Raw genomic sequence first — 25,572 nt, forward strand, 5'->3', positions numbered from 1 at the left:
TTTTAACCTAGTGAGAAGGATGCTCCTTTACAGGAAAATATGTGAACTCCAGGTTCTGTCTGTTTTGTTTTTAGCGAAAATCACAAGAAAAAGCAAAAGCAAATGAAAACATTTACTTTTAGACTGAGAACAATGGTAAGGCTATACTTCTGGGAAATTGTGAATTTCCTTCAAGTCTTCTCTGAACACGAAGGCCATATCTTGATAGGAAGTAATTGCACACTGCTTTTAAATTAAACAAGTACTATTCTTATGAATAATAGAAAAAATATCAGAAAAAATATCAGCAGCCAAATATATCCCAAATCTTATTCCCAGTTTCTGAATAGTTATGGGTCTGTAAGTAAATTTACTTATCACCCAACTCCATTCAGAATAAATATTTTAAATATTAATCTTTATCGTATTTTGGTATCTAGTTATGGATTTTGTGTTCTTGTAGCATCACTCCAACTTTCAGTGAGTAAATTAATTCCGTGCTAATTTCTCAATTTACAATGCTATTGCCCACATTATTAATTGTAATTAGCATTATCTGATCCATAATCCATGTTTGGCTGAAACTCAAGGTTCTCAGAAGCTAATCTCAAAACACATTGTGAAGTCAAAAACCTGGGAAATAGGATGAGTGGAAAAAATTGGACTTAGAAGTACTGCATGTGAAATCCAGATGAGAATCTTTTGCAAAATTATATTTTACAAAGCTATCTTCTGAGACTGAAGGTGGCTCTTTAAATCATGCTGGGTAGTGTAGTCTAGTGGTTCACAGAGAATCAGCACTCCTGGACTCTCTCCCATGCACTGCCATGGATTTTATGTGTAACTGTGAGAAATTGCATCCTTTTTTTGTACATTTCAGTATCCCTATCTGCAAAATGAGCATAATATTATTTGCTTAATTTATTTGATATTTTAAAACATTGGTATATTGTGAAGAAAAGACATTATAAAGCTAATGCTTCTCTGTGAAAGAAATTTTTCCATCTTTTCTTTTGAGTATTTCTACCCCCCTGCATGAGCAAAACATGTTATTAAAGCGTGTTATTAAAGATAATTTCCTTGGGAGCAAAGGACTTGACATTGTGCCTTTGAAAGTGTCCCTGTTTCTGCATTCCAGAAGTTCTTATGACAGCTGTTGCTGCTGTAGGTAAAACAGCCATGCATCTAGGAAACTAAGCAGACAATACATACAATTTTGCTGGCTCTAAATGTCACGAGTTCATTTCTGATTGATTTCAGCACAAGCAAATCTCCTTTCTATTGACTTTAATGTGCGCTGGCCCAGCTCCAAGGGATTCAGTACAAGCTGTAGCTACCAATCTCAAAGCAACTTTAACTATGCCACCAGTAATAACAGCTCCACATTCAGAAGCAGGTGCCATTATTTTGCCAGATTGAATCAGCTAATCTCTTGGTTTAAATATCATTAATCAAAAGCACTGTTTAAACTCTCATATCTAAATGCTTCTTAACATAATGTTATTGTACGTCGTGGATATTTTGGAGTAGCGTGTAAGCACATATCAGTAGTCTTGTGAAAAAAGAAAGCTGAGCACAGAAACCAGATTTGGCATTTCATATGGCAAAGATTCTGCTAAGCTGTTGGAGAATTAGTTATTCAACTACATATTGGGAAAGCAAGTATTGCTTTGAGCAAGTAATTTAAACAAATATTAAATACCTCAGTAGTGAGGATGATGCTGCTGAGAATCATGATTTACCTGAAGTCAGCACATAAACTCTTGAATATAAGGATTCCTACAATTCAATAAATGCTGAATAGTAACTGGAGGCAAATTCAGGCTTAATTTAATAGAAACATATCTGCATATCCTGGAAATCTCAGAAAAGCAAAAATGCTCAACAGTATGGCTCAGAAGCTGAGCTGCCATCTATCCCATTTTATCAATTTCTCCATCTGCTTCCTTCTCAACCTGCTAAGAATATAGAACTCTTTTCTAATTTACTATTTATCATAGATAATAAATTTTCATTATATATCACAGATATAAACTTTTTCAACAGTCCTGTGGGTCTTTATTGTGTTTGGTTACAAGTTTTACAGAATAAATAATTTTCAGTTTCTCTGAAAACACTGTGTTTTGCCACTGCTTGACCTGTTGCTACTACAACTTTATGATTATTAATAGGTACTGTCACATCATATAAAAGAGAGCCTTTTCTTGAGGTTACCAAATGGGTATTAGCTGATGTCAGCCCAGAATAACTTATTATCTAAGAAACGTCTTGGCAATTCCAGTGCAGCAAACGAATTAAGGATCAGCGTTCCAAACACGTTGAGGGGATGCCTGACTAGCTCTTAAAGGTCTTATTCTGCATGAGATGTAGCAAGATAAATTTAGTTTTCTTGCAGCTCTGTGCTGCCAAGTCTATTGCTAGACTGTTTCTGGGACCTGAGTTGTGTAAATGTGGCTGCAGTGAGGGCTTGCACACTACAAACTGAGGACATCATTTAGTCTCTTTTGTTCAATGGAAATCCTGCAAGTACACCTCAGTTCATAGTGAGGAAGAAACTGAAGGCTTGGCTGGACCTGAGAAGAGAATTTAGATGAGAGAATTTAAATCAGCCATTTTGCTTTTCTGAATTTTACACCTTTACACTTAATTGGGGAGGAGTAGGGGGTTGTTTGTTCCCATTCTGCTCTTTTCTTAAGCATCAGAACAGCTGTGTTTAATGAGCTTGAACTGAAACAGGGCAATAAAATGTTGTCTGTGTGATTAGAGAGAACTTACTGGATATGTAAATATGATTAAAAGTCCTACAGCTTAGATTGGAATGTGATAGCATGTACTATTAAGGATTAAGGGAATACTTTTGTGAAACAGGAAAGCTAATTTCTTTAATATTCAATTAACTTCAATGAAAAGGATTTATATTTTAAAGATCTAGGCAGTAAAAGCAAACTTTCAACAACACCTAAGCATTTCCAGAAGGTGTGTGCCTCCTGAGTAGGCTCTGTATTGAAATGCATCTTGGAACCAGAATCAAAGGCTGAAGCTGAAATGGACAAAAGGAGGAATAAATACAGAGGCTAAATTTATTTCACCCATTATATACTATTGTACATTTCAGTTTTTTTGTACACTTGCATTGTCTTTCTTGTGCCTGTTTCTGTGCAGCTATTTAAGCTTTTTTTTTTTTTTATATACTTATGGCAAATAATTATCCAGTTATCTAGGCTACCTCAGATCTTGTAGATGCTGCTAGTGTCTTCTGCCCTGAGAGAGAGAATCACGGAATGCTTGATGTTGGGAGGGATCCCAAACTCCACTGCAGCCAAGGCTGGCTTTGACCTTCCCATCCCCAAGCAGTGAATATGACATCCAGCAGATCACATCTCCTCTTTGTCTTCTATTGGATGAGGAAGTTCCTGCTGCATTCCAGGAACCTCTGCTGTGTTGTCCCTTCAGCAGATTGAAGTACCTGCAATCTGTACCTGTCCCTTCAGGCTGGTTGATGACCAAGGCCTCCAAATGTGAGGCTGCTTCTCTCTTTCTGTAGAGAGTTTAATCTGGTTCTTCTGCTGAGGGTCTAATTCATTTGTCCTTCCTGGCCAGGCAGCCCATAGAAAATACAGACCAACTTTTACCTCTCTTTGATCCTCATCCACAAGCTGTCAGTTGGCTCCTCATCCATCCCCAGGCAGAGCTCCATGCATTCCAGCTGCTCTATCACATAAAGGGCAACTTTCCCTCCTTGTCTTCCCACCCTGTGCTTCCCAAGGGGTCTGTAAGAAGTCCTCCTTCCCCACCTAGAGCATTGGTTTTTGTCAGGCCAGTCAAGTTTTGCACATGCACACTGGATCAGTTCACAGACCTTCAGATGCTCTAAGATCATTATTATGGGGGGAGAATGCCATATAAATGACTAATGTGTTATAAGACTTGTGTCTGCTTCAAAAAAAGTAGTGGCAATGACACCTTGCTGGATTGAGAGACCCACCTACACCATCATCAAGAACCAGCAGTCCTGAGAAAAGCCACTTTTGGACACATTTTGTATAAGTCACAGCACTTCTTAAGATTTCTGATTCATTTTGAAGGCTAATTCAGGGTGAATCAACACAAATTATTAGCAGCAACTTGCAGAAATAATTTTTAAGGAAGGAGGAAACACATTTGTGAGAAGATATACAAAAATGGAACTGAGGATCTGATGAAGTATGTCTGAACAGTGACTGGTTGGATGCTGTAGAGAGAAAAGAGGGGGTGGAAGAAGCAACAAAAGAAGTAGCTTGTATGTAGAGAAAATCCTGGAGACAAGTTGTCCACATCGCACATCACCAATTATACTTTGTATCACAGAATGGTTGGTGTTGGAAGGGACCTTCAAAGATCATCTGCTCCAACCCTCCTGCCATGCATGGGGACATCTTTCACCAGACCAGGTCGCTCAAAGTCCTCCTCACTTCTCCTGAAGATTGTAATTCCATTGGAGTTTTTAATGTGATTATTAGCTCATAGGTAATTATTCGTTCTTCTGAAGATAAAAGGGAAACTGTAGAATCCAGTAATCTATATACTTGGAAAGCAGAGCCTTGAATATAGGGATTTTCCATCCTTTTCATATTTCCAGCTCCATTCCTGTGTGTACATGAAGTGTTCAGTACTCAGCTGAAGGTGAGCCTAGAAAAAAATACCCTCAATCCAAAATGACACCCACGCATAGCAATAACTACAGAAAAGCAAAGCACAGCCTACCTTAACCCTAAACTTCTTTCAAGGGGAAATAAATTGTGATAGTAAAAAGAGGGTTGAGATGAGAAAATCTAGAATTGTATTAAAACACAAAACTAGACAAGTCACGCATTTCAAGTTTAAAAAAAATTGACAGAGCAGCATATATAACACTATGATTTGATGCTATGAGGACCACTAATGTGCGGGCTGAGATTTTTTGATATAACAGATATAGGAAGCTTACATATTCTTAAACTATTCAAGCTATAGTTCCTGCAAGATTTAATTATAAGAAAAAAAATAAATGTGAAGATACTGGTCAAAGATTACATTAAGGTCTCTAACGATAGTTAAGAGGAAGTACTGAAAGAACCTGTAACAATATTAATAAAAGGAAAAAAAGGGGAAAAAAAAGATTAGGAATGTTAAAGGAAAAAGGGGGACTAAATTGGTTTCTTTAATTTAAAACTGTTATCTTACCCATCTCTTAATTCTTTAATAGATTTTTTTTATGGTACATTTATCTTTGCTGCCTTTTTATATGACAGTGATGGGGTGTTGGTGTACTATAATTTGCTTCTATACTGGAACATATGGCAACACTGTCTAGTTTTGATATCTTCATCTTTTTTGTCTTGCATCAACTGAATACAAATGGAGTTATAAGGTATTTTCTTTGGCAAATGTGAAAAATAATCTGTGAATGTTGTCAGTCTACTCTATAGTTTGGAATGGACATCAGAAAAGAGATTATCCTTACTGAAAATTGCACTTTGACGTTTTCAAAATCTGCTTATGCACATTTGTTTTATTTCTGTTCATTTAATTACTTATATCACTTCAAAAAGGAATGTGAAATGCTAGAAGTAGAACCATTACCAGAAATACCCATTTTCTGGTCTCTAGATAACACAAAGGTTACCAAAAATAGCCATTAAGATGAAGAAAAAAAAAAAAAAAGAATAGGCAAAAACTGATCTAGGGAAAACATTAAGGACCTTTATGTGCTATCCTGAAGAGATCAAGATATTATTCTGGGAGAGAAGAGGAAAAGTTATGCTGTTGGTTCTGGTCTCTTTTCTTCCTTTCAAACATTTTGATCTATTTAATAAGATTTGCATTAGACATGAGTTTAAATCAAAGACTGCAGACATACACTTTTAGATGGATTAAAAATTGAATTTTCTATTCATATTTGGCATTTCAAGACCATTCATATTGCAGTAACTGAATGAATTTTCCCTTTCTTTAATCCAATATTTTGTTCTCACAAATCAAGTGCTGATGTCCTTGGCTTTGGTTTTTGTTATATTTTTTTCCTTTTACTGTCACAGTCTTTAATTGAACTTAGTATCAGAAATGTTTAGCAATTTATCAAAATTAAAAATGTAAGTGGCCTACTTATGAGGCAATAGCAGTAGTTTCCCTTGTGGAGTGATCTCCTTCTGACCATTAGATTAGCTAATACAACAGAAAAAAAAAACCTCAATAAATAATTGCTGGTTTTTAAGACAAGACAGTGAGTAATGGGAAGTTACCAGGGGTTAAATTCTGCTGCTTCCCATCAAGTGGTGACACTGGTGCAGGTTTTTTGAGAGAGGAGCCCACTGTTCTGCAGGGGACAGTCTGGTTCCCACCAGGGCTGGGCAACAGGTGGGTGCAAGGATCACCAGGGCTGGGAAGATACTGCCAGTGGGAGATGCAAATTCATCTGTCCATGCACAGAAATGTTTCTACTGCAGCAACTTCCACATTATGTGTCTCTATTTCCTCAGTCTTTTTGCCCTGCTAAATATCCCTTCCTTCTCATTGCTATAAAATTACCCAGATTATCTCAGGTTTGCACAGTGTCATGAAAGAAAGGTTTTGGTTTATTTGTTTAACCTTGAATTGTAGAAGACTCTAAAAGCATCTGTATCAAAGTTGTGTGCTCTGCATCACAATGTGAGTTGTTTACTGAGAGCTCCTCCTCATGAGAGACAAGTGTGATTACACAAAATAACATAGTCATCAATAGACCCACAGAAAATTTCCAGTCCTTTAAAGGTTTTTTAATGTTTATTCTTGTAATAAAAAGAAATAAACCTATTGCTATTAGCTGTTAGGAGAAATATCCCAAAAGGCTATGGGAAAACTTTCATAAGAAAGAGAATAACATAGACTCAGGAGTAGGGCTGAATATAGTCTCCTATCAGTCAAGGATAATTGGATCTGGGAAATGGTTTAATTGTTGTCTGGTTACAGTGAATTATTTTTGCTACAGCAAAGAAGGTGCTGTTGCCTGCCATTTTTAGAGCACAACAGCCTCCAGACTTCCAATTTTGCTGTGTGAACACACTGAATTGAGAACTGATGATTTCTGGGGCCTTGATACTAATACAGTATTTTTCATTACTTTCATTGGTTATTTCAGTATGTTGTCACCAAGTGTGGAGGGGAATGCCTGTGGTTGATTGCTATGAATAGCTGCTGTCTCAGTTCACTTTATTAAATTATTTCAGAAGCTTGGAAATGTCCTGACAGCAGAAGACTAACCTGCAAATCAAAGAGTAGGGCGAGTTTTGCTCAGAGACAGTGACACCAGTTGCTTTTAACTGCCTTCTGTGAAGGGACTTGAGAATAACCTTGATGTTTGTAGTATTGCAGTTGCTCAGGAGACCCTCAGTTTAGCAGGTAATTACATATCATCATACCTAACACGAGTGCTGGGTAGTGGAAATCTGAGGAAACAATGTGTATGGGGCTTGCATGGCAAAGTTTTGGTGGCAAATGGCTTCCCCCATGTCCAGTGGAGCCAATGGCTACAAAATGGACCCACTGCTGGCCAAGGCCAAGACAATCAGTGACAGTGGCATCACCTCTGGGATAGCATAGCTAAAAAGCAGGGTGGGAAAGGGAAAAACAACAGCTACATCGCCCAGAGAGAGGAGTGAAACAGCCCTGTGAGAGAAACAGCCCTGCAGGTTCCCAGGTCAGTGCAGGAGGTGCTCCTGGTGCCAGAGCAGATTCCCCAGCAGCCCAGGGAGCTCCATGGGGAGGAGATCTACCTGGAATACCTGGAGGACTCCATGCTGGAACATGGGAAGACCTTTATTATATTTTCTCTGCCCTGTCCGGCTGAGGAGGAGATTGCGACGGTGGCTTTTGTGGGCACCTGCCATCCAGTCAGGGTCATCCCAGCACATAACAATTAAGTGTTTTGAAGATCAGACTCTTTGGGACAATGTAAATCTAACAGGCCTGATATAGCCCATATTTATACTGTTTTCAGTTGTAGTCCTAAAAAAACTGAGTGGCATTAATTACCTTTATTAACTACCTTTATCATAGGAAGACAAGGAAATGCAAACATTCTCAAGAGGACCTTAGACTGACATCTAAATGAGTTTTAATTTTATTAAATCCTTGGGATGTTAAGCACTCACTGGTGACATATATTTGTATCACTGGGGGCTTTGTGTTTAAAGGAACAATCAGCATATGATTTTAAAATCATGTCTTATAGCCCCCTCCCTTTTTTTTTTACACTTTGTACAGATATGCAGACTCAGCTTCTGCAAACTCAGAATTTGTAAACATAAACATTCTCTCTTCTTTAGGTTATGTGGTACAAACTGTATGAACAGTTGTTCTTATTTTAACTTGCAGGAGATAACATTGTCTTCTGTCACTTTTATGTGACCAAAGGGTATCCATCTTATTACTGACTCAACTTCAAAAAATAAAAGGGGAAAAGAAAAAGAAGGAAAAAAAAAAAAAAAAAGGAAATAGTACTGACAAATTAGATGAGATTGACCATTCAAGGAGAGACATAATATATGGAAGGAAATGAGCAATTCAGGGCCAGTCCAAACAAGACTTTCCCAGCTATTATGCCATGTCTTCCTCCCCTCACAGGCACACCATTGCTTTCTTTCAATATTTCCACCAGTCTTCCTGTCCCTTTGTCCTTTCTCATTATCTAGTCATTTTCAAATGCTGGAAGTAAAAAAGAGATTAAAGACAAAAATGAGACAGTTGTGAAGCAACACCATGTTCCCTCCTTCCACTTAAACTCCTTTACTATTAAGCAGTACAGATTTTCCTGCATCACCAGCTGCTTTGTGTAATTAGCACTGCAACTGAAAAGTGGAAAGCTAATACATTTTTATCATTTCACTGTGTACTAAAAGGCTGGCAGAGCCTGCCATTGCCACAGGTGTTAGAAGTGTTCCAACCCAACCAGTTTACAAACATGGCATTTGCACAACTATTTTTGTCAGTGGAGCAGAGACAAATATGCACCTAAATGCATGTAGCATTCAGTTCCCTGCATTTTTAAGGCTTCTGATAAAAGATTGGAGGCTTATTTTTTTTCCTTGGTACAGAAATCATCTTTTCTTGAGCACAGAGCAGTGAACCAGATGTTAACCTGTGAAATGCAAGCACCTAAATACAGTTTGAGGAAGAAAGTAGTCACTAGTTTAAATCCACAAATCCTCACTGTAGCTCAGCCCAAAAGGCAAACTTAGGAACTCTACACACATATTCAGTATGTATATAACATTTGCTGAAAATAATTAAAGGTTGCTAAGGAAAAAGATAACTAGCTCTTGGAAAGTGCAGACAGTGGATATATCATAAATTATAAAGAATTTTTTTTTTCCCATTCTCCTGCATCTGAAAGCTATGGGTGATAATTTCACCATTGCTTTATGTATCAGTAGAGTGCCTCTCAAGAGAGGTGTAAAATCAAGTCCCTTCCAACTCTGCTTGCTTTTAAGACAATAATCTCTACACCTGTCCAATACAAAAGTCTCAATAAATTTTCATCCTCTGAGTTCTGTCTGCAGCTGGTCAGTGCAATTTATTAAGTTCCATGAAGACTGCAAATGACTGAAAAGAAGCATAATCAGCCACAAAAAGTTGATCCACTCTGCATCTATTTGCTCTTCCCTGATTATTATACATCTATTCATAGTTACACACAAAGACAACAAAATCAATCTTATCATTTCTTCTGCTTGCAATTTCTGCAGTTTATTTGTCTGATGTACTCAGACTCTGTTCTAGTGATTTAGGGACAGCCTTGGTTGAACAGAGGTTTTTATATTATCTTTTGGGCCCTCATACGTGTGTTTTTGTAAATAACTGAGGCTGTAGTCATTAAGGTCATGCTGCTGCCTTTCTTACTGAGCTTTCTGAACAGAATGTGTTCACATTGAGGCACCCAGCGCGATGACTTTGTCTGAATTTCTCTCCTGAGCCATAGGGAGAAACCCTCAAAAAATTTCAATCAAGTGTCACTACGTCAGTCTGTAAAAGATATGTCTTTCTATGCCTTTGTCTGATTCTGTGCTCGTTTACAGAAGATTTAGAAAGGCAAAAAGTAGTTAGGCAAAGCTAGGCTGAAGTGAAATACTGCAGTGAGAGATCTGTTTAATGTTTGTGTATATTCTGTAGTAACTTTGTGGTAGACCATACATCTTTTGGGATAGTTGTAGAAGAAGCAGTCTGGAGGTCTCTTCTATTTAAAGAACTTGTAGTGACCTTGATATTTAAGAAGCTGAAGGGACTGGAGTACAGTAAAGAGAAGAAATTAAAAGACTGACAGAAAAAGAGGGAATCAAATTGAAATTTGTTTATTCTGCCACTGAGTTGATACAGCTTCAATTTGGAAACTTCAACCATTAAGCACGAATGTGATTAAAATTAATTAATTTAATTTAAATAACCAATTTATATAGTACCCATGCCAGGGCGTACACTGAGGAAAAGGTTGCTTTCTGTTGGAATTAAGTAGATCAGCTGCTGATTCCAAAATTGCATGTATCAGTATAGGGAAATTCAGATGCCTCAATCTCTCTGGGCTGATGTTTATGATAAAGGCAGCCACGACTGTGTAACCTCAAAGTCCCTTGACATGCAAATACTCTAGTGCTGCAATGCATGAAAAAAGTGAGCACTCTCTTCTTCCAATAACTGGTTTTTTCTATCTCTCTGTCCCATTTCCATCTCCATCCCACTAACATAGTATCCTCTCAGTCCTCTCTCTAGTGTTTAGGTTGCTACTCTATTCATTCTCAGGGATGTTTTACACCAAGAAGGAAGAGAGAAAAATAAAAGGAAGGCAAAGTAGTTCTTTCATCTTCTCTCATAGTAATGATTTTTTATTTTTATATGCTGAAATGTCAGAAAAAGTGAGGACACACATATTTTGCATTCCCTTTGCCTTCCTTTTATTTTTATTTCTTCATGTAACTTTTCTTCCATGTTAGAATATGCCAACATTAATGAACATTGAAACATGAAGAAAACATGGGTAGATCTTTATTATATTATTATATCACACAGTTAAAACTGTTGAAGGAAAAGTGACTTAGAAACCTGAATAGTTTGTCATTGACACAAATAGATGTATTAATTCAACACTGAAATTGAAAAGCGCCCTTATTAATGCAAACACATTGTGTCTGGTACATTAACAAAGGACCACACACCTGTTTCTCATGCAAAGTTCCTTTCTGACGCTGTCACAGAACCATACTGAGTGAGTTTTGGCAGATGCCATTACAATTCAAATAAAGAAAAATAAGCTTGTGAATTCATATATATTTCCTTGTCACTCAAATGCCAAGGGATTTTTAACATTATGTTTAAAGTATGGAGTGAGTGTCCCCATAAATATCACTAATGCATAACAATGAATAAGTTATAACAAGAAGTTTCAGAAAGCAGTTCCATGCAACCAAAGCAGATTTTTATTGATTGTACAGCAAAGCAAAAAGTAATAAAAAATGGGCCTTTAAAGTTTTCACCCTCAACAAGGCAATGAAGCCACTAAGAAAAAAACAGCCTGTAATATTATTTCACTAGTGTAAATGAAGAATTGCTGCTTCAGCAGGTGCAGTGTTAATATGAATTTTCCCCAGTGCAATGTAATCTCTCTCATCAATTGTATTGATTTATCTATTTCATCAAATACTATTTAAACCACTACTGTATCTGCATTATGTATATGCAGCTGAGTTCAGAGCTGTAACAACATGTTATTAAAAAGCATGGTAGTCATGGAAACAGATCATATAGAAAGTACCTTGAGGAGGATTCTGCTATCTGATTGTACAGAACTTCACTGGCCACTTTATAAAACACAGAAATGTAAGATGCTTTGTACTTGATCACAGCACTAGTTTATTTAACCTGCTCTCAGATTTCCATCCAAGGTCATCTGGTGATTCTGAGGCAGTTGCAGCTCGTCACAAATAAATAATGTGCCTTTGAAATTTTACAGTCTGGGCAGGATACTTTTTATTTTTAGACCACCCACGGATAATCAGTTAATTGTAAGCAAAGTAGTACTTGACTATTTTATTTTATTTTTGCATCACTACAGATGCTATATTTTTCTGTCTCCTTTTATAATACATGTATCCATTTCCATCACTGGCCTGTCAAACAAAATCAAGTAATTGCCATTTGTTGTAATGACAAGGCAGAGAAAAGCCACCAGACAATCAGACAGCATTATTCTATGCTATTTATTTTGAAACATTGACTTAAGATTCCCAAGGCTCAGTGATAAAAAGGCAGTCATGAAACAAATGTTTTCTAATGTTGATTGAAATTATAATTAAAGTTCAGTGTTATTATTTTAAAAATCCTTAAGAAACAAGGCAAAATAACGTGTTTGACCAAGAAAGATGGTGAGAGAAGATGAGGAAAACGTGCTTCCTCCATGCAGAGGAGCAGCTTGGCTGTGTGGAACTCTCCTAAGCATCTGGCTGATGAAGAGTCTAGGTACAGTCTGAAGGAGGCAACAAAGTCAGTTTTGCAGGTGACCCATGGGGACCCATCAACACGATCAAGGGCAAGGCTGCACGGGGACCTAGCCAGGCTGCTGGACTGGTCCAGCAGAAACCCGCTGAGTTTCAACAAGGACAAATGCAGAATTCTACACTTGGGCAGAAACAAAATCTTGCAACCATACAGGTTGGGAACTGACTTGTTAGACTGCATCTGTAATACTGGATCCAGTTTTTGGGCCCCATGATACACAGGAGTTCAGCAGAGGGCAACCAAGACAGGCAAGGGCAGGGGCACAAGGCTGAGAGTATTTCTGTGTCCCCCTTAGTAAAGGCAATGAAAATAGCACTGAAATGTGTCATTTGGGTTTGTTAAAAAATAATAAACTTTTTCATTTGTAATACTAGAGGTTAAGAGATGAACAGATAACTAAAGTTTTTGAATTTGAGTGACAGAATACCTGGCAACCTCCCATGAGATTTGGCCTGCACTGTGAGTAGCTACATACTTTTTAATGGATCTTTTTAGGTCAGTAACCAAATTTGAGGGTTTAGGTATTATAATAACAGTAAATTCAGTAACTCCACCAATTCACAGAGTATGCAGCTAAAGATTTAAGAACAAAGCAAAGAATATAAATAAGAGACTGGAAAGCAAGTAGAAGAAAGCCTAACTTCATGACATCATGCATTTGTTAGATAGAAAACATTGGTTTGTAACAAGGCTGAACTGATACAGTCAGTAATGAGATACAAGCACTGAAAGATTTGAACATGCAAAAGATCAAACAGAGTGTTTCTTTTCAGTCTTTTTTTTTTCAAAGCCTAAAGAATATAGCATAAAACAGCTGTGTTAATAAAATCAGTTTCAAAGGCAGAATCTTCCACGTTGCAGCTCTACATGGCATGAAGCAGATCTGCTGAACTTCAGGAACACAGATTGATAATGCAGCATGCAGTTGATGAACTCAGGGCTCCTGTTCTGCAGGCAAAATGAAAGCAGCAGTGCCAGATCGTCTCATTGCACCCCCCTGGCACAGGGATGCCTTCCACTAGACCAGGCTGCTCCAAGCCCCATTCAGCCTGGCCTTTAGCACAGCCTGCCTGAACCTTGAGCCAGCCGGCGGGGCCACCTGGGCTCGTGGTCAGGCTCCTCCAGCAAGTCAGCATCTGCAGAAATGTCCCTCATCCTGAAGGGACTGCATTCCAAGCAGTGCCCATGTCAGCTAGTTTAAAGCTCCGAGCTGTCAGGTGTTATGTGTACCCTTTGTTATATTAAAAATGAGATGGCGTGTAATTCAGCACAGAATTCAGAAATTTTACCGTGCTCTTCTTGGAAGCTAAGGCACACTGCTGTTTTATTATTCCCAGTGCAGCTGGATAGGTTGCATTCCTATCCAGGCTTCTGAGCAAGAATTTCTAGCTAAACTGTGAAATATCTGTTTCCCCAGCAACATGCTGGTCACTTTAGTGGGAACTTTGAGATCAACAAGGAGCTGGTTTAAGCTTCTCTCTCCACAGAAGTTCTGTAATATGAACCAGGCTCCTGGCACAACTAATGCAGGAGTAAGGACAGAGAACAAGATAAAAGGATAACAAGATCTGAGGGGGATAAAATGTAATGTTTTAATATTTTTTTCAGTATTTCTGCTTTTCTTAAATCTATTCTTTATAAATACATGGAAAACAGGATTTTGAAATTTGTTTGAAATCTTTTAACAGAAACTCTTGACTTTCTCTTGAAAAGGCCCATGGAAAGTATATTTGACCAGCTTATTGCCCACTTACCTATTGATCCTTTATTAAGGAAACCACCTCAGGCACTGCCTACAGTAATCTTAGCTAAGTTCACAACATGTGAGTTATTTCCCCCTTATTTATTTCTACTTGATTGGAGGTTTTAATTTTTATTTGACTGAAAAGCTAACAAGCATTTTATAGATTTTTTTTAATTAAAAAAAACACAAAACCAAAAGCAAAACAAAAATACCAGTAATTCAGTTAACACTTTGTCACTGTATTAATGCAAATCTTAATTAGCATTGCAGAGTTCTGCATGTCAGAGGAATCAAGTATACCTAATGTTAAAAAATATCCCAACTGCTGCCAGTATTTCACTTGGTAACAATGCTGGGAAAAATATTATTGAATTTATAGTAATATTAAGTAATCTATGTTCTACATAATTAAGGATGTAGCATGTCACAATAAACTGCACAGAAGGAAGAAGATGCATTTATCAGATGTATTTCATATTTATTTCCATTCTGCAAGGAGAAATTTTGCATAATGACATTTTATTTGTAAGAATAAATTCCACATGAATGTTTTTTGATTGCAGATGGAGCACAAACAGTCATGATTCTGTGAAATTTGCAGATATGAGAATGGAAGTTGGAGAACACGAGTTTCACTGAAATTGAAATTACATGGCTTGTCTTGGAGGTGGTACATTCACTAGGTTTTGCAGATCTTCCATTAAAGGAATAGTGAATTTGGGGTTTTTTGTGGAGGTGGAATTGTCAGTCCTACCTTTGTTGTTATTTTCACTGAGAGAGTGAACAATTCAACTTCAATTTTTATCTAATTTTTTTCTGTCCCCACCCACTCAGTGTTACCATAGCATGTACCTGTTGATTTGGTTCAGTTTTTGAGCTCCGGATGAATGCAGACAGGTGACCTAGAAAAATTCACATAGGCATGGGGGTAATAGGTTACACTACCCTGATTTTCACTGGGTAGTGTTATCCTCCCTTTCCTCGTGGCAACCTGTATCAGAGGTTTCAGGAGCAGCAGCACAACCCCAATGTGTTTCATGTATCATCTGGACAACGTGGACTTGCAAAACAAAAGCATCCAAACCAAGTATCTCCTACCCTGAGCTCCTGAGGGGGCAGCACAGCATGCCTGGAGCAGAATCCACCCCCTGGGAATCTGTGCTGTGCCTTAGGGTATTACAAGCATTGGTATTTTTGTGTAGGCTATGCAGTGAGGAGCACTGGTTTAGACTTAGAGATAAATATTTGCAAAGACTGTATCTCTTAGAGAAACTGGAAGACTGAGTTGGACTGTGGGGCTGCACTGTTTTTAACTTTTAATCCAACTCTTTTAATACCCTCTGCAGTAGGTAACTGACTTGAAAAGGTAAAACTGAATTTGAAACAGGAAGAAAAGATAAGAGAAAAAAGCAAGAGATGAAAAAACCACAGGCTTTTGAGTGAGAAGATACAGTATTTTTTCTGAAAAATCTCCTATATGGGTTGGAAAACAATTCCTGGCCTGTGCCTGGGTGTTAACAAGGCAGGTGAACCAAACTTGTGTTGACCTCCACATGCTTCCACATGCTCATTGACAGTATTTTCAATAACAGCAGGCATTATATTTTTTCTCTCTCATGCTATGTTCCTTTGAACTAAACAAATATTTTGATTTGCAGCTGAATCAGGAAATATGTTCTCATCTTTCTTTCTAACGTGTCAGTGGGGTAGTGACATAGTACTGTCTGTTGTTCTGAAACCTTGAGGAGTTTTTATGACTCTCTTTAACTCAGTGAATGATAAACTTCAGAAAAATTAATCTCTGGGCTTGGTAGTATACTTGTTCATCTTGGCTCATTGAGATCCAAAATGTACTGTTTCCTCCATCCCTAGAGAATGTTAAGTGGCACCATTAAAAATCATTCTGAAATGCAACAGCTTTCAGAAGGCAGAATAAGAGCATCTGCACCATTAGCATAAGCAGTCTGTGAGGAGAAGGCACTACAATTGATTATTAAAGCGACCTCAAATTCATATTAGTCTTTCTTTTTTTTCCATCTTTCTCTTTTCCCCTTTCTCTCTCTTTTTCTTTTATTTTTTTCTTGCTTTCATGCTTTCTTTTCTTCTGACTTTCATTACCATTGGGCATTTAACTTTTAGAAAGGCAATTCTGAATTAAAAGCTCGCCCAGATGGTTACTGAGCAAAGATTGTTTTGGATGACTGGTGTAGGCTAGATGCTGCTTGTCTTTTAAGGAATGAAGCATGCATTGCAAAAACTGGGGGATATAAATCTACCATACAGATATCCAGCACCCTTTCATCCACTCATGGTGTCAGCATTGCCAACCACTGCGCAAACTATTACTGATTTTTAAAGGGTGATTCTATAAATGTTCCTGAACAGGCCTGGCACTGGATGATAGGAGGATGTTAGATATTAAAGATTTAAAAATAAAAGGTATTTTTAATTTTTTTTTCCTTCTATAGAGAGAAAGCCTTCAGCAGTCTACACACTTGGAGGACAAGAGTGGTAGAAGTGTTGAGTTCCTAAAGATTGATTCTGTCATATTATAGCACAGTATCCTTGAACTAGTTTCTTGCAAAAATTGCACACAAATGAGGATGCTGATGCTACCAAATGAATATCAGCTGAAAGATATAGCTCCTTTCCCTATTCACATCCATTAGCAATCTCCTTCACTAGTGTTGTACAACAATTCTTTTTTACAAATATTTAATGTTCACTTTCATCCCTAATGATCATCCCTGGGTACAGTGAAATCAAAAGGAGGAACTGTAATGCCCTCACCCCTAATCTGGCAAATGCTAAGCTTCTTGTTTTATGAAGCAGTAAAGTATTTCTGTCCTTTAATCTTTCAATTCAAGAGTGAAAAATGGAATAGATGCCACAATTTAATGTAATGAAAAATAATCACAGTGCTTCTGAAAGCTAATGTAGCAGAAGATTCTTCTTAGAGAACCTCTGTAGTAAACTACACTCCAATAATCTTGTCTGCCACTCTCAACAGGCAGGGGCCTGGGGTTTGTGCTCTAGCAATTCTGTTTTACTGGTCAACACAGAATTTTAATTAAACATAATTTATAGGCCAAATCTTAAATGGAATAATAAAATCAGAGCATAACCTTACATAGAGTGTATTATGGTACACAAAGGTATTCTTGTTTTTCTTTCTTCTGAACTCATGGCTATCTTATGATGTTAAATAATCAGTCATTCAATCCATGCATTTAAAAGTGAGTTCTCCTTAGTATGTCAAATACATTAAATTTTTACAGATTTTTACACTAGTAAATGGAATTTTTCTTTTCCCTTTTCAGTAGTTGTGCCAGTTCATAAGTACATTTAAGTATTACTTTAGGGAAAAATAGGACAATAGGTTAATAGTGAATCCTTGATTATTTCAGATTTTTATGAATACGTAATTTTTAATATGTTATCTGCATCTATATACTTGTACTGTATATACTGACATAAAAATACCCACTTTCAAAATTGGACAAAATATATGCTTATTTATTTATTCATTTCATACTTTGAAAAAATGCATCTACTAATGGACTTTGGGAGAAGAACCTGTGCATACCTGTGTGTGCATGTATATGGGGATGTGTGTGTGTGTTCGTGTGTATTTCCATGTACAGGTCTTACTGGTACCTGTCTGAGTTTTCTTTAAATAAATATGATTTTAAGTGGACAGATATGAAAGCAACATTAAGTTAATTAGCAGAAGAAAACTGTGCAAGGTCACACGAAAATAAAATGTACTAATAGTACTTAAGCTATTATTTTATATTCATCCTGTATCATAGTGTTTGGTAAGAGCATAATTTTTCATAGCAGATTTTTGCCTTACTTAGCATGCATGAGTTGGCAATGCAATTTTCTGTAGGGACAGTATAAGATTTGTGCATCAGCTGATTTCTTTTTGAATATTTATGGATTACACTACACAGCCTTGTCCCGAGATACACAGGATTTTGTGAGAGCTCTTGTAGGGTGATTCACCTCATTTTATTCAAGTTCTAAGAAAGTCTGCAAAGAGCATCAACAGGGCTTTCTGATGCTTAGAGCCTCGACATGCCAGCAATGTGCCCCTGCAACAACATAGGTCAGCAGCCTGCTGGGCTGCCCTTGGCAGAGCATTGCCAGCAGGTCAAGGAAATGATCCTGCCCCTCTGCTCAGCACAGGTGAGACACAGCTGGAGTGCTGGACCCAGGGCTCCCAGTACAGCAGAGACATGGACACGAAGAAGACAGTCCAGTGAATGGCCACTAAGATGATTAAAGGATGGAGCATCTCTCCTAGGAGGAAAGGATGAGAGACTTGGGACCTGAACCTGGGATGGTTTAGCCTGAAGAAATGAAGGTTCAAGGGAGATTTTGTCAGTCTAGATAAATACATGAAGGGAGGTGCGAGGACAGCACTAGGCTCTTTGCAGTGGTGTCTGGTGACAGGGCAGGAGGCAAAAGGGCACAGGCTGATTTATCCAGAAAGGTTGTGGAGTCTCCATCCTTGGATATATTTAAGTGCTGACTGAAGATGGTCCTGAGCAATCTGATCTGGCTGACCCTGCCTTGAGCAGAGGAGTTGGGCTAGAAAACCTCCAAAGTTCCCTTCCAACATCAACCATTCTGTAATTCTGAGACCAGCTTGAATACCTTATGCTGCCTTTATTCCTATGAAAAGACAATAACAAAATAGCTCTGACAAAAGTAGTTCAGAATGTGGACTTAAGAAGATTTCAAAGCTAACAATATTCTAAGAATAGGAAAAATTGAGTATCAACATTAAGCCTTCTGTTAAAAAAAAAAAAAAAAAAAAAAAAGGTAATGTGGAGTTTCCTCATCTGCCTGTCTCTGGCAGAGGGTTGTATCCTTCACTGCAGGATTGGAAGAGGCTGAGCAGGAACATCCCCTGGGGACAATGTGACATGGAGTTCACAGCAATCTAAACAGGTTCATTCAAGAAAGGATCAGCTACTACAGATACACTTAAAGGAGAAGTAACAAGAGGAGGTTAACATGGCCTTTTAACCCTTTAGCCTCCCTTTTGCCACTCAGGCTTTACTTGCCTATTTGCCCCTTTGAGCAAGTCAATAATTGTCTATTCATATTATCAGTGAAAAAAATAAGAAAAAGCTCAATCCTCCAGGAGTACTTCTTTATGACCAGTGTAATGACTGTTCAGTATGATCTACATCAGTTCTATTCTGTCTAGTTCAGTACTCATTGTCTCCAAAAAGTTAATTTAAAATAGTACAACAGAATTTATAAAGAAAAAGAAGTCTGAGATAAGAAATTCCAGAGTCAAATTTCCTTTTACAATCTCAGTACCACTCCCCATACATTGTGTCATAGTCTTTAACTGCACACAAATCAATACCTGTGCATAATGGGAATGCGCATCCCTTTGTGAGTCTCCTCCATCCATGTCATCACTTGGTACTGAGGTTTTTACTCTGTTCAAGTCAACTGAAATACTTGTTGCCTCTGTCTGGTGCCTTTTAAACACAAGATGAAATTCTGGTGTCAATATAATTTTTTTAAGCATTCAGTGTTATTGATAATAAAATAAGTATTGATGTACATGAATATGTATGTGGCAGTTTGGTTATAAATGAATGCAGATTGATTTTCAAGACTGTTGAATTAATATTTGCAACAGTTTCATTTTTAAGACCAGAATGTTTTAGGGATCTCTGTTTCTGAAAAATGTATTTAGCTTTATGTCCAGAGGATGCTACAATATCTTATTTTGGTTTGTACTTTCAGGTACTGTTCTGTGCTCCTGTGTTCCTTATATATAACTTACCTTTGGAACAGGATGCCTTTGGAGATTGTGGAATTGCTATCCCAGTAAGAAGAATAATGCAAACATTTCAGTATACTAACTGTACTTATATGACAGGAGACAAACTCTTTTCATTCCTTCTAGACCAACTTTTCCAGGATTCCTAAGAAAAAAAGCTCAAAAATCAAATTCATTTTTTGTGTGTTTTATTCATGAAAATAGAATGGCCTCTCTTCCTCTGGCAGTGATGTCACACAAGATGTGCTAGAGTTGTTGGCTGGTACAACTTGGAACAATATAAAACTTCAACCAAAATGTGTTGCTCTAGAAACTAAGAGTTGGTTTTACATGCAAATTTCCAAGTTACTACTACTTGTGGCTGCCATGGGGTGTGTTCATGATTTGGCTTTGCTTTAGTCACTGTATCTAATTTCAATATTATTTCCCTCAATACCCAGCAAAGATCCACAATTTTGCTATTAGAAATCTTTGCATTCTGTACTACATTTACTGAGAGGGATTAACTCTTTGTTTTTCAGAGCTTCCATATGGCTGGGAGAAAATTGATGATCCCATTTATGGCACTTATTATGTTGAGTAAGTTCCTAAGTTCAATATTAAGTTGCTATTAATATGTCATGATCTAATACTGGTATCCACTGCAATGCTCACCTGGCAAGGAAAGGGTACAATTACCTGTTAAACTAAGGGTATACCAGGAATTCTCAGTCATCAATGCAGTTAATATATCCAGATATATTCAAAGTGTCCTGAAACAGTGGCTCAGACATTCAGTCACCCTCTTTATCCAGGGCCTGGTTTCATGGTCCCTTTCCAGCTGACACTTGTACAAAGAACATACCCATTAAAGAGACATTGCATTTTCTATCTAAGCTTTGAATATCCAGCAAGGTATAAATCTTGTTAATCAATGAATAGAGCAAATCATAATCATTTTAGCTCAGTTACAATCTGTTTCTGGGTAGTCCTCGCTTTCTGCAAATCAGGTGTTTATGCAGGTTGTACCAGAAGTCAATTTTTTTCTATGCTGCAGATACAATTTTATGTTTTATTTTTTATTTAAAAGTGCATCTGAAAACAATATAAATTCTATTTTCATAGCACAATCCTTGGTTTCATTTTCTTCAGATTCTGTTTTAGTTATGAAACAAGTAAAAAGCTTCTTCCTCTGTGCAAAGGCCAAAAAAATGCTTTTGTTTGAAGTAATGGTAGAATCTGGCCAGTTTGTACATAAAATAAGTAAATCTGAGAGTTTTTTAACTTAACATAGTGAATGAGACTTGTGAAAATGAATCTAGATTCAAATTGTGATACCTTTTTTGGTGGCGGGGGGGGTCTATTCTCACTCTGCTCTCTACAGACAGTATGCAAGAGACAGAAAACCACTCCTGTCACTGTGCAGATAGCAGTTGCAAGGTTGAGAAACAACTATCCATTAGTGCTTTTTATTAAACAAGAGAGATCTTTAGAGAATATTGCCCCTGGCCAAAAATTTCAATTTCAAATCTTGACACTCAAGCAGTATATTTATCTAATTGTTTCATAGAAAATAGAAAAATTCCTTTGTGTCTCACATTTTTTCATTGGTCTCTTGAATCCATACCAGCACACTGACTGTAGGATTGGCATGGACAGGAACTGGAGATGCAGCTTTTCCAGGCTTCAGGACATGCTGCTGTTATGCAAGGGTTTAGGTGTGCAGGGAGATAATAAAAATCATCGGATTCCTGGAGGTCTAGAGGATGTAAGATGTTCCTTCCTTACCTTCTGCCACAGCAGCAGCTTGTGAATGCCCATGCATGTTCCCCAGCTGTCTACAAAGCAAACAATCAACAGAAAATGGTATTTGTTCACTGCTCTGCTGACTCCTTCTGTCCCATTCTCCAAATGCCAGAGCACCTGCTCTCCTCCTTTGTCCCCAGCTTGCTTCCCTGCCCTCAGGTGAAAGAGGCAGCAGCTCTATCTACTTTGCTGCTCAGCCCAAGTCACCTTGGTCAGTCCAGATGGAAGTAAAAGGATTAGTTTTGAAGTCCCTACATAATACCATTAAATTACTCCCCCTTGTAAAAGAGCCTGAGCTCTTTTGTGGTATCCCCAAGTAGGCAGGGGCTGCAGTTCTCCTATCATTTTGTACTTAACCCCTGCCAAAGATTTCTGCACGTGCAATTATCCAGCTACTGGGTGCAAGTAAATCTTCTTCCCCAGTGGTTTTTAGGGTATTTTGGGGTGTAACAGGTGTTGTGCAATTTTTGTGCAGTAATCTCTTACTGAGACTCCCTTGGTTGTTGGTGCAGCCTGAGGCATTCTGGCACCAGCAAGGCTCACACTCCACTGCAGAGTCAGGAAAGGAACAAGTATTTATCTGCATTTCATGTCCAACCACAGGTAAACAGATGCAAGGCACCAGGGCCAGATGTTATTGTGCAATTACATATTTTAAGGCTGTTAGTGCCAAATTTATTAATCCTACCACAGATAAGATTTGTGGACAGATACATCAAACCTACTGCAGTCTCTGAGGTTTTTAGAAGTGGAATGGATGCTCATGGTGTGGCATTAAAACTGAAGCCCTGCTAAATTCACATGGAGTTTTATAGTCAGTAAAATGTAGCTGTGGTTTAATTTGCTGTCTGAGCTCAATAAGTTTGAAACAAAGATTGCTTTCCATTTTTCCTGCTACAATATATAACACTCACAGCTTTTTTTATTACCAGTACTCAACAGATGAATTCATTTCTAACTAGATAAAATAAGATTACAATAAAATCTCTTAATTTTGTCATAAAAGTAGGTAAATTATGAAAAACAAGATTAAAAACTTCCACATATTTAGGTCCAGTCTGAGTTTACATGCAGGCCTACAAAATCCTCATAAGAGAAGGGTTTGTACTCTGCTCACTGAGGTGCTTGTATCCCATGGGAAGTTTGTACAGTTGAGCAATGAGGCAGACAGACTCCCTTTCACCTTACAAGGAGCAGCCATGTTCAGCTCAAATATTCTGAGATAAAGCTAAAAAAGAAAACAAACCAAAACAAAGAAACAAAAATCTCTTGCTAGTCAAGTTACTAAAAACAAATCACAATGTATTTGCAAATTCTCTTTAGAAAAGTCTCCAACATAACTACCTCTCTTAACCATGCGTTAATGTAGGTGTGAGATAATATTATAATTTTCATTTGCTTTTTTATGCAGCTCCAGAGTTAATTTGTAATGTGTAGACATTTGACATAAATGAGAAGTGTTTGCTATATATTTGTTAACTTCCATGCAATCTGGTCTTAATTTGTAAACTAAGAACTAACAGCACTGAGCTGTGCAGAGCTATGGAGAGAAAGCAGTCATTAGAGTGCACTGGGTCTTTCAGGATTCTAATTGCCAAAAGATTGTTTTCCTCTTCAAGGATTACTAACTACAACAGAGAGCTCAATTTTCAGACATGGACTCTTTAATAAAACAGCTAAATTAGCTGTACAGGTATTTATCCTAGAAAAATATATCACCTTGATTTACAACTTCTGACAATTCTCTACTCAAATAGAAAAGGTTATCTCAGGTCTTTTTGTCATTATAAAGTGTTATCAACTGAAAAATGTGATTATAAAGAGTAGATAGGCACTAACAAGTTATACATTAGAATATCCATTTTATAGGCATCCTGATCCCTGGAATTGCTTTGTTGAGTAATAGGCAATAATTTCAAAAGCTATAGGCAAAAACTGCAAAAAAGCCCCATCTCAAATATAAAGTAGATAAGAAAATGAGATAAGTTAAAATCCTTCTACTGGTGCCCATGCTCTGACCTGCTACCATTTTGTCAGAGCGCAGTGCCTTGACCATCAATTAAAGTCTGCAAATTAGACACTACAGCCGCACATCTGCTATGGATGTGTTTCAGTTAAGTACATCTAACCTGAAACTCATCACAAAAACAACCTAGCCTGGCCCCACTGACTGCTGAGAGGGCAGAAATGTGTCTGTGTCTTATAGGCTGGCTGGTGGTGATGGTACCTCCCCATCACACAGAGACAGTATTTGAACATCACACAGAAACGCAGCTCAGAAGAAAATCCACCTCTGAGGGTGTGTCCCCAGCTGAGATACAGCCAGCTAACAGGGGCCGGCAGCACCAGCCACTCCTTCTCTGCACAGCCACGGTGCCACTGGAATAAATTAGTTGGATAAAGTTTTGGATTAGGATTTTTGATTTAATATATATTGTATAAAATAAAGGAAGAAAATTTAAGTTAGAATTGTTCACTGAATTAGATCCTGTGAGCAATGAGCAATACATTTTGGCTACCATCCAAAATCTCTTTTAACCACAAAAGCACTTACTTGTAACCATCTCTAAAACTCACATTTGGCTTGTCTTATGAAGGCCTAGGCTAGTAATTTATATTTTGTATGCTGTTGAAGTAGCTAGATGAAAAACTAGAATGTCAAGAGAATTACTTAGCTTAATATCTTCTTTCTCAAGTAAACTCCTCAGAAGCACTTTTTTCTGATTTAGCCAAGAAGCTATATAGCACTTAAAATTGCATAAAAGAGATGTGTTTCATGTACCATCAGTATAGGTGCATAATACAGTATTACTGACTGCTAAAAATTACTGATTATTTTATAAATATAACTTTCTTTTCTTTGAGTCCTCCTAGGCACAATATGTAATGAAGATTGTTTTGGGTTTTTTTTATTAGTTGGAAATTTCACATTGTGCTTTGGAGATTGCACACTACCAAAAAGCAGTCAAAATATGAGAATAAATTGGAGTTTAGAATTATTAAAGTTGCACCAACAAGATGAGGTGCTTCAAGAACCTGTTAGTCTTCTTATCTGATCTGATAGGATGAAATGTCTTTGTCAGCTGTTATTAATGATATTTCTGTTTAAATGGACCAAACCACCACTTAAACTATACCTAGAAACTGTAAGTAGGCAGTAAAATATGGATTCTAGCTGATGTCAGTACCACAGTAATTAATCTTTCTTGAGCCATGAGCACAGATTTGCTAAAATCCCAACTTTCTTGTATCACAGAGCCACACTTAAGTTGAATCTTAGGTCTGCAGGGGCCCTCCTGCAGCTCTGAGATGGGCCCTGCAACTGCAACATGACACAGAGCATAATGCAAAGTCCTGAATGAAGACTGGAGTGTAATCTTGGATATCCATACCCTGCATGACATGGCACAAAAGCCATGGGAAATCTCTGCTCTTGTGGAGGGCAGCTGGAGAACAGGGCAGGATACTTTAGAGCCCCTAAAGTAAGAGATGATCCCTATGTTGAAGCAACTAACCCACATGTACAGCAACCCTGGTTGAAACCTTATTAAATGCTAACATAAAACAAGCTAGGTACTGTACTCCATACCTCCTCCTGGAAGCTGTTTTCTCACTTCACACTTCTTTTGTGAGAAGCCTACAGACTTCAAGTCTGAAATCCTGGCATCTTTAATACATTCTAGTATTTACTTCCAAATGTATTCATAGAATG

General features: G+C 37.6%; 1 protein-coding gene across 2 annotated transcripts in view; it reads left to right on the forward strand.

Annotated features, from left to right (window-relative positions):
* Nucleotides 1-25,572, forward strand: part of MAGI2 (membrane associated guanylate kinase, WW and PDZ domain containing 2) — a 704,176-nt gene that overhangs the window by 524,222 nt on the left and 154,382 nt on the right. For both annotated transcript variants that reach the window (XM_041405490.1, XM_041405491.1), the window contains exon 7: nucleotides 20,597-20,654. In XM_041405490.1, the coding sequence (XP_041261424.1) occupies nucleotides 20,597-20,654 (58 nt within the window). The remainder of the gene's footprint in view (nucleotides 1-20,596; nucleotides 20,655-25,572) is intronic.

This window comes from Onychostruthus taczanowskii, unplaced genomic scaffold (assembly GCF_017590055.1).
Source record: "Onychostruthus taczanowskii isolate IOZ18803 unplaced genomic scaffold, ASM1759005v1 scaffold23, whole genome shotgun sequence".
Lineage (NCBI taxonomy): Eukaryota > Metazoa > Chordata > Aves > Passeriformes > Passeridae > Onychostruthus > Onychostruthus taczanowskii.